At 44.0% G+C, this 12,738-nt stretch overlaps 1 protein-coding gene across 2 annotated transcripts in view; it reads right to left on the bottom strand.

The window, feature by feature from the left end:
- The window catches only part of AMFR (autocrine motility factor receptor), a 52,905-nt gene extending 41,540 nt beyond the window's left edge, over positions 1-11,365 (bottom strand). Inside the window, exons 1-2 of one of the 2 annotated variants that reach the window (XM_017502696.2) lie at positions 10,901-11,365; positions 1,400-1,492 (exon numbers count right to left, since the gene is read on the bottom strand). In XM_017502696.2, coding sequence (XP_017358185.1) covers positions 1,400-1,492; positions 10,901-11,155 — 348 coding nt within the window. In that variant the 5' untranslated portion in view covers positions 11,156-11,365. Of the gene's footprint in view, positions 1-1,399; positions 1,493-10,726; positions 10,807-10,900 lie in introns of those variants that run through there. The other variant, XM_017502697.2, reaches the window with a different exon arrangement.
- Between the last annotated feature and the right edge of the window lie 1,373 nt (positions 11,366-12,738).

Raw genomic sequence — 12,738 nt, 5'->3', positions numbered from 1 at the left:
AACCTATCTGGGAGACCTCTAGAGTTAATACTGGAGAAAGTACTGAATACTAACTAAAAAAAAATCTCTTGGAAAACAAAATAGTCCTGCTCACAATGGCATTTAAGGGCTCAACCACTGAGTAACATGTGTCAGCTCTAAACTAGGACTTCAGCTGATTTTACAAAACGAGATTTGGGTTGAAAAGGGTTAAGTAAAGAGAGAATGAACACTGCACTTTGAACACAAAGTAAATCTGTTGTTGTGCTTTTCATGTAGTAGGTTCCTGTGTCTTATCACTGGGATAAAATAGAATACAACAGTTTTGTTCTTACGTTGAGATTTTGAAAGCCAGTTCTAAATTCTTACTTTAAAACATACCATGCCAGGCGCAGTGGCTCATGCCTGTAATCCCAGCACTTTGGGAGGCCAAGGCAGGTGGATCACCTGAGGTCAGAGTTCATGACCAGCCTGGCCAACACAGCAAAACCATGTCTCTACTAAAAATTCAGTCTCTACTAAAATTCAGTCCACTGAATATGGATTGTAAACAAAAACTGGCCAGGTGCGGTGGTGCACGCTTGTAATTCCCAGCTACTTGGGAGGGTGAGGCAGAAGTGCTTGAACCAAGGAGGCGGAGGTTGCAATGAGTTGAGATCATACCACTGCACTACAGTCTGGGTGACAGAGAAAGACTCTGTCTCAAAAAAAAAAAAATAATACCATTCTACACCCTTCCCACCTAAATCTTCGGGGAACTGCCAATCTATATAGCATGCTTGTGGCATAATTCTTCATTGAAAGTGTCCCCTCCCCATTCTGAGCGTCACTTCCCAATGTCAGACAATCTCACCTAAAACAAGAACAAATCATCTAATTTTATGCTTATAAAACAGTGATTCTTAATTTACCTTTCCACAGAATCTCGTGGTAAATTCTTTTGGAAAAAAACCCACATTCTATGGGGTGACATTTATGATCATTCAAAATGAAACCAATCTAGGCTTCTTTAAAAACAACATTCCTAAAAGTCACGGAGAAAAAAATGCTATAAAAAACAATATTTGGGCAACTTGGCTACACTGAATATGGGCTGTGGATTAGACAAAGTATTTTATCAATGTTAAATTTCCTAATTTTAATCACTGTGCTGTAAAAATGCCTTTGCTCTTAGAAAATACACACTGAAGTATTTAGGGGCAAAAGGGTAATGATGTCCACAACTTACTTTCAAATGACTCAGAAACAAAAAGTATGTATAAATAAAAAGTGAATATTAAAGCAACTAGAACAAAACACTGGATAAAGGATACATTGTATTCATGGAACTTTTCCACACATCTGAATTCGTAAAAATACAAAGTTTAAAAAAAAAAAAAAAATCTAGTCACAAGAATCCATCCTGTCAGTGTAGACTTACCTGTCTCTCACTCACTCGAAGAGGGCCAAACACAATACACTGGATGAGCTTAGCCACCAACATCAAAACACAGCAAGCAGTATTTACTAGAACCTGTACACAAATCAGAGAAAGGAAGTTTATTTCCTCCTGCTGAAAAATAAAAGCAGCTCTAAAAATCTCATATTAAGAATTCAGCCATCATTTCCAGTGACAAGTGAGTCTTTCTGTTTCTCTCCCAATGCAAGTAATATCTGAAAGCACACACTGTTCTGGCCAGTGGGTGTAGGGATGATGATTGGGAGGAGAGGCACCAGCTCAACAGCTGTCACAGTACTTGTACCAATATATACCCGATACCCTCCGGCAGGCCACCTCATGTTTTAGCCTTAACTGAATTGTGTCCACACTTTGTACTACATGTGCAAAACTATATGAAACTTGTGAACTACAGGTCCCTCCCAAGTACCTCATTTCTGACATTATTTTTGGTAGCCTTCAAGAAAACTATTCTAGAAATTGAAGTTACCATGAATAGTAAAATCCAGCACCCAGAGAGTCTGTCTTACCAAACAAATAGGAGGTAAGGGTATGAGTGTGGAGGATCACAAAAAAAGTCTCATTATAAGGAACTAATAACCAAAATATATATATAGAGAGAATATTTTAACATTTATTGCAATGGAAAAGTCTTTCAACCAAAAGATAAATGTTCTTCATGCTTGGCGTTGGCTTTGAAGTAAAGGTTGTGTGGCATTGTAGTGTGGTAGAATCGGGAAAACAGAAGAAAAACAAAAATTGGTGAGAGAGGCTAAGAGATGAAAGGCAACCTGGGGATACCAATGTAAAACCAAGGCCTTCTTCAACAGTCTATGAGAAAACTTAAAAAAAAAAAAAAAAGCCCTAAGTGATGAATATCCTTACACCTATACAACAAATCTTAATGCTTACAAAATGGAAGAGTTGGCTGTCCCCAACCAAGAGATTAGTGTGGGGTATCACATTACTTTGAATAGCCCCCAAAAGCCAAAAGGACCTTGATAAAGACAGTAAAGATGACTTGTTGAGAGCAATTGAAAAGGAACTCCAATTCAGTAAAGCTGCTTCTGCCTTTGACTCACTAAATTTACCATATTACCTTTGCCAAGTCACTCTTCCCTCTACTTATAAAAGCAAGTGATAATTTTAAATAAGAAAGAAAGGGGATAGAGGAGAGTAATTTAAGAAAGAAGATCCCTGAGATCTCCTCAGGGTCTGTTACTTAGTACCTCGCACCATCCCTCCTTTGGGAGAACACTTAAAGGCAGCCCTGATTCATTACAAATGATTACATTAAGTTTAGTTCTATTCTTTCTGTCTGATGGGCCAAGGAAGTATGTAATATATTTTTAAAGGATCAAAAGAAAAATAGTTCTGCTGAAAAAATAAACTGTTTTGGTACTTAAATCCTTCAAACAACCAGGAACAAAAGCCCAAACTAGTTCCCCCAAATATCCTAATTTGTGCAACAGGCCTATTCGAAACGGTCCAGATTGCTACCAGGAGCCTGGTCAGCTCACACTTGTAATCCTGGCACTTTGGGAGACCAAGGTGGGAGGACTGCTTGAGACCAGGAGTTTGAGACCAGCCTGGGCAACACAGCAAAACTCTGTCCCTACTGAAAAATATATACAATTTTTTAAAAAGGAAAAACAATTCAGGTAACTTAAAATGTTCATTTTTAAGGTGATGAAATAGATGCTAAAAAGACTCACCTTTGTTGTGATCTAACCAGTCAATCTCAGCCACATTAACTAAGCGAAATGTCATAAGAAAAAACCACAACCCTTCACGTCACATCCCCTAGCCAAACATGCCCCAACTTAATTACAACACAATTGCTTAAAAGGATTCTTCCTATTTTTACATGTAGGCATATGAATTGTAAAAATGAATGCAACACATTTAGCACTTGTTCAAGGCATGTGGGAAATCAGCAAAATGAGAGAGCTCTGAACCCTAAACTCAAAGAGCTTTTAGAACCTACAAGAGATAGAACATAGTAAGCAATTAAACAGAAGGCCAAGCAGGTTACTACGAGAGTAATGATGGAGAAAAAAAACAAATATAGGGTCGCTGAAACATTTCTCTGTTCCAAATAGCACTCTCACACACATCTTAAGTTATCAAACAAAAAATAAAGTATTATTCATTATTTCTCAAACTTTTTAAAATAAAGGTCTGTGTTTTGGTTTTGCTTTTTTCTGACAGCCTCACTCTGTTGCCTAAACTGGAGTACAATGGCTCAATCTCTGCTGACTGTAACCTCCGCCTTCCAGGTTCAAGCTATTCTCCTGTCTCAGCCTTCCAAGTAGCTGGGATTACAGGTGTGAGCTACCACACTAATTTTTGTATTTTTGTGTAGACACAAGGTTTCACCATGCTGCCCGGGCTGGTCTCGAACTCCCGGGCTCAAGTGATCCATCCACCTCGGCCTCCCAAAGTACTGGGATTACAGGCATGGGCCACTGCACCCGGCCTAAATAAAAGTCTCTGAGTTCAAAATAAAGTATAAAAAATGTATATCTTTAATTTATCAAAGAAAAGGTAAAAGTCTCTCATAATCCCATCACCCATAGACAACCGCTTCCTATTTTAATTTAAATGAAGATCTGAAAATTAACATGGCTAAACAGGAAAAAAAAAAAAAAAGCCTTGAGAAAGTATACTGATACTAAAAAGAGAAATTATGTAAAAAGGAGATAAGCTGTTGTGAACTTTGTAGCCAAAGCTACAAAGCGTTAAAAGCAACTAAAAATTATTTTAAGATTATCAACAAAGATTTTAAAAACACCTTAATGATTATTAATAACTATTTGTCTATTTAAGGAAAAATGCCTTAATAATAATTATTATATGTTAATTACAAATACGGACTGGGCATGGTGGCTCAACTCTTTAATCCCAGCACTTGGGGAGGCCAAGGTCCGGGGGACTGCTTGAACTCAGGAATTCAACACCAGCCTGGGCAACATAGTGAAACCCCATCTCTACAAAAGATACAAAACAGCCTGGTGGGGTGGTATGCACCTGTAGTCTCAGCTACTGAGGAGGCTGAGGTGGGAGGATCTCTTGGGCCCAGGAGGTCAAGGCTATAGTGAACTGTGACTGTGCCACTGCACTGCTCCAGCCTGGGAAACAGAGTGAGACCTTGTCTCAAATAAATAAATAAATAATATTGTGTCACACCTAAAACTTCCCAATTTCAGTTAACAAAAGCTTGAAAAACTGTAAACACAACTGAGCATCCCTAATGCAAAAATCCAAAATCTGAAATGCTTCCAAGTCCAAAACTTTTTGAGCACCAACATGGTGCCACAAGTGGAAAATTCCACTTGACCTCATGTGATGAATCGCAGTCAAAATGCAGGCTTACAACAGTTTACCCAGTGTCCCTATGGGAAAAATGAAACTTCCTTCAGGCTACGTATATGAAGGATATAAGAGTCTGGCTCTGTTGCCCAGGCTGGAGTGCAATGGTGTGATCTCAGCTCACTGCAACCTCCACCTCCCAGGTTCAAGTGATTCTCCTGCCTCAGCCTCCCGAGTAACTGGGATTACAGGCATGAGCGACCATGCCCAGCTAATTTTTGTATTTTTAGTAGACAAGTTTCACTATGTTGGCCAGGCTGGTCTCAAACTCCTGACCCCAGGTGACCCTCCCACCTCTGCCTCCCAAAGTGCTACAATTACAGGCGTGAGCCGCCATCCCAGGCCTGTACCCCTTAGCTTTTATATCCTGAGCATGCATCATCTATTTTTAATTTTTTTTTTAAAGTTTAGAATCTACTAAACTAATCTGACTAGTTCTGAAATTCCACATTATTTTTCTCACCATATGATGACAAACTGATGAGTAACAAACCAAAACAAGTTCGCCTGTTATAGCACAGTATTTCAACTACGGCTGGGCGTGGTGGCTCATGTCTATAATCTCAGGACTTTGGGAGGCCAAGGCAGGTGGGTCACCTGAGGTCAGGAGTTCAAGACCAGCCTGGCTAATGTGGTGAAACCCCATCCCTACTAAAAATACAAAAAATTAGCCAGGCGTGGTGGCACACATCCGTAATCCCAGCTACTCGGGAGCCTGAGGCAGGAGAATCACTTGAGCCCAGGAGGTGGAGGTTGCGGTCAGCTAAGATCGCACCACTGAACTCCAGTTTAGGCAACAGAGCAAGACTCTGTCTCAGAAAAAAAAAAAAAAAGAAAAATTCAACCGTATTAAAACATTTCAGAATGTTTCTTATAGCTATAGTGCTGTCAAAACTTCAAAGCATTTTTAAAAACTCACCATATGCCTTTTTTTTCCAGTCTACACAAAATAAAAAGTTTTACTTGTCCCTGGACAGAATGTAGCAGGTCAGACAGTAATGATCCCAGCAACCTTGACTTACTCAACCTCAAAGTTAATTCCCTTCACTGCAAGGCCTGGCAGGAAAATGTCCCTTCCAGAATGGTTCTACTCTTCTACTGGAGAAAACAGAAACTAAATTATAAAATTGTTAGGACTGCCTGGGAGGAAAAGAAAGAAAGGTGCATTTATCACCATGTAACCCTACAGGTGTTTTTGACCTTGTAAAATGCTGGCCACCAATGGGGACCTATTTATGAGCTTGCAAAGACATGGGATTAAACTACCAGGAACTGTTTCCAAGACATGGTCAATCTGGATATTAATCAGATTCCTGCCTAGGCCAGCACCCTGTGCCCCCCACCATTTGGTAGTTCCCTCCCTTTAAGGACAATCCACATATTGTCACCTCTCTGCAGGCTCCCAGACACAAACATATAATACAAACATGCACACACTCCCCCTTATCACATAGATGACCACTGTGTTCCTCCTTTAACAATACTAGGGAAATAGATGAGAGTTCTCATGCAAAACATGCCTAGGACTAGGGTGATCAAATAGCAGTCACCTTCTCCCACACCTGGAAGGCATTCCTTTTATTTTTAATTTATCTACGCTCCCATCCAATTATTTATGAGTTTAGTATTTTTTCCTTCAGCTGCCCAACATTTCTGGACCTAACATTTTTCTCTCATATACCTTGAAATCATTAACTTATAAAGACTCAAACCTAGGAAGTCACCTGCAGCTCTTAAGTTTTGTTTTTTGTTTAAGACAGGGTCTCACTCTGGCCCAAACTGAAGTGCAATGGCACAATCACAGCTCACTGTAACCTTGAGCCTCTGGGCTCAAATGATCCTCCTTCCTCAGCCTCCCAAATAGCTAGGATGACAGCATAGGCCACTATGCTCAATTTGCATAATTACGTCAGAACCTTGACAGTAGTTTCATATTTCTATTTCTCCATTTACATGCCTTGCTCTTAGAATTTTAGAAGCAGGTATTTTATATTTTTTAAGGGTTGTAAAACTAAGTAAATAAGGAAGTTGCAGAGCCTAAAATATTCACCATCTGAGAGCACGTTCAGAGGAAAATTGGCTCACTCCTATTTTAAAGAGCCTATTTTAACACGACTGTAGTGGTGGCTAATTTTTTATTTTTATTTTTTGTAGAGATAGGGGGTCTCCCTATGTTGCCCAGGCTCCTAAGCAGCTCCTTGGCCTCAGACAATCCTCCTACCTCCTGCCTCTGCCTCAGCCTCCCCCTCCCAAACTGCTGAGATTACTGGTGTGAGCCACTGAACCCAGCCTTAAGTTTATAATAATGTGAAAATAGTTTCTTTAAAATAGGAGTCAGACAGTCTTTCTCTAAAGTGCTCTCAGATAGTTAATATTTTAGGCTCTGCGACTTCCTTAATTTGTTTAACTTGTTTTACAACCCTTTTAAAATATAAAAGCCATTCTTAGCTGTTAAGACAAAAATAGGCCTAGCCAAATAGGCTGCAAGTTTGCCAATCCCTGTTCTAAATAGTCAATTCACTTTTATCCACTTTCGTTGGTGGTTATTTATCCCCTGGAGAGTTCTATTTAAATAATATTATTTGCATAATTAAGTCAGAACCTTGACACTAGCTTCGTATACCTATTTCTCCACTTACCATCTTGCTCTTAGAATTTTAGAAGACATTTAAGAAAGCAGAAAAGGGAAATAATAAAAGTAACGAGTAAGAATAAAAAAAAATAAAAAAGCCAAAACACCCGAACAATCCAAAACCATGCTAGAATGAACCAAAAGAGGCAGCTTAATGGAAGCGTTATCTGAGCAATGTAAAATAGCCTAGAAATGAATAACAAATAAAAATCCATCTCGAATGAAACTTTAGGATCGAAGTTCTAGAAAGACATGGGGAAACAAATGAACAGGTCAAACCCATGTACTTGTTAGAGTAAAAACCCTGAAGCCCCCAACTACTAAATCCATTCTCAATGTCATGCTTGAGGGCCCACCTGGAGAGGCCTCCTTGGAAGTTTTAGGTCACCAGATCTCCCATCCTCTTCCCAATTTATATAAATCTATCTTCCATACTGCTTCCAGACTATCTTCTAAAAAACAAAAATCATGACAGCACTGCCACTCTTCCATGCCCCACCACCACTTAAACCTTATCAATGGCTTCTCACACTCCACAAAATACTGTCCACACTCGGTAGAGCAGGCAAGGTCAAGGTTACATGACCCCATATCCTAGCCTCTTCCTAGATCAGTTTTTCAACCACTAGTGATCGCTCCAATCACCCAGGGCATTCACTAAAATGAAGATTCCAAGGCTCCACCTTTCCCTCCGAAATGGATCCTCAGGGAAACTATACTTTACAAGTACCCCCATGACAACACACCAGGCTGCCAGAGATCCACACTTTAAGAAAGAAACCTTCAAAGGGGTTGCTCACCTCCTCCTCTCACAGCAGAGCCCCCTGCGCCACCTCCTTCACCCCAGGTATCCTCTTCACCTTCTCAACTTCCCTCTTAAATCAGAAGATTCAAGAGATTTGTAATATAACAGCCCAGCTTCTGGACCGCTCTGGCCGTAGCCCAGCACTGTCCTCCCCACGCCAGACCAAGCTCCACTTGCTGGTTTCTCTATCTGGAATACCCACTGCTGCTGATTGAGACCCTTCCCACCTTCCAGGCTGATTCAAACACCACCTTCCATGAACCCGTCCTTAGGCACAATTCCTTTCTTTTTCCTCCAAACTCCACTTCATTTTGTTTATCTATTAGCACTTATCAAATTTTGCCATATTACTGAGGGTAGGGGAAAGTGTTTCTTGTTCACAGATATGTCCTCCAGAGTGCCCAAAATAACACCTTCAAAAGGTTTTAAATTTTGAGTTAGTTCATCAAAACCTCCTGTGATGTTATCAGACCAATATTATTCTAAACTGGGCTCTACAAAGATAAGTCTTAGGAATTCCAATATGTTAAACAATATCTAGCAGCACTAGCACTGGCAGAAGGCTCAGTCTGTTTTGTCTTGGTTGGCCTTGCCAGGCAGTGTTTGTGAAAAAGTTGAATCTGAATTCAGTAGAACTGGGAGAGGGCGCAAGGAGGATCCAGTTGATAAAGACACCAACACATACAGTATTCACTCAACAATCTTATCTGTCCCATCACTGGGGAAGGCTTTTGAGATTGTCACTTCCACCCAGCTGCTAAAGGAGAAACTACATATACACTCAGTGATGAGACAAACTCACAGGGAGCACAAGGAGGATCTGAAAAACCAAGGCAGGCCAAAATAAACACGTGGAGACCCCAGAGGAAAAATGGAAGACAGCACAGGATCAACTGAGAAATGAAAATATCGTCAGCAGAGAGCAAGAAGTGATAAACCTGCCTGAGGTAAGACCTCTACTGAAAATGCTTGAAGAAAAAGAAATGTCCTAAAAAGTAAACATCATCACAGAAAAATCAACAGCCTTTACGTAATGTTTTCGGAAGAGGTATTAACCTTAGAATCTGAGCATGGCTTTTACCAAAAGAAAGCCTTGGAAGGGGGGGAACCATTAAACAATACCAGTGTTGTTACATAAATAAAATAAGGGTTCCTTCTCAAAGGCTAATTTATATCTTAGACTTAAAAAATGTCAGAGACTACATTATAATCTTAACATTTGGCAAAAACACTCTCCACATCACTGTAAGTTGTTTACCTGCTAACTCAAATGCAAAAACAGATTTGAAATTAAGCAAGAGATGTTGAGTTCTTCCTCTTCTCCCTTCTCTGGGACCATAAAGTTCAGCTTTACACAGCAGTAGAACTTCACTCTTCACTGCCTTCTACTAAACTCTCCATCAGAAGGACCAGGAGACTTAATCCACAGCCCACAGAGTCCATAAATCCCACTGCTTTCTAATGAAGCACAGTGGGACTAATTATAACAAATGAGTTGCATATCATCCTATCAACTTGGAATATTAATCTCTCAGTCATTTACAGCCTACTCTCAAACCCAAATGGGAACCTGCAAGGAGACAAGATCCAGGAAGCCACAGCAAATCCAAATGAGACCTTAAATCCTAGAGTAACTCTTCTGATCACTGTGGGGTTTATATAACAAGTATTCAAGGCCAAGGAGAAAACAAAATTCTCTCGCCAAAATACCGTTGTTCTGCTCAGTCTGAAATTATCTGTTGTAAGGAACAAAACCAGCATGTGTGCCTTATCAATGCTGCTTATCTCGCAGGGACAGACAACCTGGCAACTTTGTGTTACAATAGATCCTCAAATAAGAAACATTCAGTTAAAATGATGGGCTGCCTCTTGACACTGCGAATGTTTTGCTGCGTTCAGACATCAAAGGAAAACTGTCATGAATCATCAGGTAAAGGCAGCAGAAAAGGAAGCACAGTTGGTCTCGTTTTTGTTTTATTAAACAGCTCCCAAAGGGGACAGTCGAATATGGGAAGTGGCAAAAAAGTTGTGGGAGACGGTCTCTCACTAAAGGGAATGTCGAAACACGCGCTAGTGCCGAAAATTCCCGCATACACAACGTCTGAATCCTCCTCTCTGCCTTCTCTTTGTCGAAAGGAAACCCGCTAACAACAATCCCATGCTTGACTAAGTGGGAAAGGCTTTCAACTTCCCTCCACTTCGTCCAACCCTCGGGGTAACGCACTCCCAGGGCCCGACCTCCCCTTGAACCTACCCTTTGAAATCTAGTTTCTCCCCAGGGTTCCTCAGAAAACCCGGCCCCTTCCTCCCCACTGCCGCTTAACCCCTTCCCCTGCTCCGGGCCCGGCCAGTGCCCCGGCGCAGACCCTCACCCGCCGCTTCCCCAACCCCCTTCCCGGAGCCCCCAACCCTGCCCTGCCCCTCCGGGCCTCCTCTTCGCAACCCTACGCGTCGTTCTTCTCGCTCGTGCCCCCCCATCTCCCCCCGCCCAGCGCCTCACCCCTCTCCCTAGTCTACGCTCCCGCAGGCAAGGCCGCGCCCCCCATGCGTTCGCCTTCGGGGGTCCCCGGCGGAGGGGCCCCTAGGCCCACCCACCACGCCCCCCGCAGATAAAGGGTGACGCGGCGGACTCCCGCCCCCGCGCCTGCCCCGCGGGCCGGGCCGCCTCGCTCACCCACACGAAGAGGCTGTCCGAAAGTAGGTACTGGGCCACGTCGCGGGCCCGCGGTCCCCCGGCGCTGGGCCCGGCGGGCACCGGCTGCTCGGGCTGCAGCGAGGCCGTTAGCGGGGCCGGCTCGCTGGGGCCGGCCTCCGGCTGGCTGAGCGCGCGGTAGGCGCTGACGATGGTTCCCAGCAAGGCCAGGCCGCTGAGGCCCGTGTAGGTGCGGAGGCTGGGCCAGGGGAAGCGCTCGAGGAAGAGCAGCGGCATGGCGGCAGCGGCGGCCTCCGGCCCCCACGCCTCCTCGTGCTGCGGCCGGGCCCCTGCGGCGGCCTCGCGAACAGCGCCCACGGGCTCTGGCGTCGCTGCCGCAGCCGCCGCCGCTGCCGCCGCGCCGGGCCAGGCAGGGTAGCTGCTGGCTGCTGGCGCCGCTCCGCCCCGCGCCGCTCCCGCTGCTGCCCCTGCCGGCGCGGAAGAGCCTCGGCGGGCTCGGGGCAGGCCGCCGCCCCCAGCGGGACGCGGGCGGGACGGGCGCGGGGGCGCGGCCTTCGTCCCCCGCCCCCAGCGGTCGCGCCGCCGCCTCGTGGCCGTAGGCCCGGCCCTCAGGCCCCGGGGGCCGGCACCCAGCATAATCCGCCGCCGGCACCCCGGCTCGGCTGGGCCCGAGGAGGCAAAGGGCACCTGCTCCCGCCGCGGCGCCGGCGTCACTCGAGCCCGCAGGCGCTGACGGGCGGGCCGGGCCTCAGGGTGCGGGAAACCCCGGCCACCAGGCCGCCAGCCACTTGCCCCCGCATTAACCCTCCAAAGCAGGTTACCCCGAGCACTCCTAGGGGCCGAGCAGCTTCCCTGGTCCCCGAAACCCCAGAAGAAAGAATATTAATAAACAGCCTTTCAAGTTTCTGCTGTTTACTAGTAACCTCCAGCGGAAACTAAAAAATGAACCTGATTTAGCAGGAAATAAAAATGTGTCCCTCATACACCAGAAGTGAATGTCAAATGGTGCAGCTGTCTTGGAAAATAATCTGTCCTTTCCTCAAACAAAAGTGACCATTTGACCCAGTAATTCCACTCTAAATGGAAACATACCTCCACACAAAACTTGTACACAAATATTTATACTTATTATAACAATCAAAAGATGGGAACAACGCTAATGTCCATCGAGTGATGAGTGGATATATGTATATCCATACAGTGGACTATTTGGCCCTAAAAATGAACTGATACTTGCTACAATATGGACAAACCTTAAACTGGTTCTAAGTCAAAGAAGACAGCCACAAGGATCCACGTGCTGTGATTCCATTGATATGAAATGCCCAGAATAGGCAAGTACATAAACAAACACAGAACTAGATTGATGGTTGTTAGGGGTGGGAGGACAGGGGAGTAGGGGGTGATAAAGGGTGCAGGTTTAAGAGACAGTGTCTGTGGGTTCAAGTGATTCTCCCAGCTTGGCCTCACAAAGTGCTAGGATTACAGGTGTGAACCACTGGCTGGGATAGGTTTGTTTTTGAAGTGATAAAAATGTATAATTGAGGTGATCATCACACAACTCTGAATTGAAAAATCATTGAATTGTACACTTCAAATAGTTCTCAGTATGTGAACTGTATCTCAATAAGCTGTTACCAAAGGAAAAAAAATGTGTTACCGTGAGAGTTTTATTCCTCTTGCATCCCCAAGGCCTGTTAATAGTTCCTAGCCCATAGTAGGTGCTCTGTCCTAAATATTTGTAGTTTTCTCCGGGCCGGGCGCGGTGGCTCACGCCTGTAATCCCAGCACTTTGGGAGGCCGAGGCGGGTGGATCACGAGGTCAAGAGATCGAGACCATCCTGGTCAACATGGTGAAA

This window comes from Cebus imitator, unplaced genomic scaffold, assembly GCF_001604975.1.
Source record: "Cebus imitator isolate Cc_AM_T3 unplaced genomic scaffold, Cebus_imitator-1.0 Scaffold297, whole genome shotgun sequence".
NCBI classification, from domain to species: Eukaryota; Metazoa; Chordata; class Mammalia; order Primates; family Cebidae; genus Cebus; species Cebus imitator.
The sequence above is the reverse complement of the archived record's forward strand: the minus strand, read 5'-3'. Positions and strand labels throughout refer to the sequence as shown.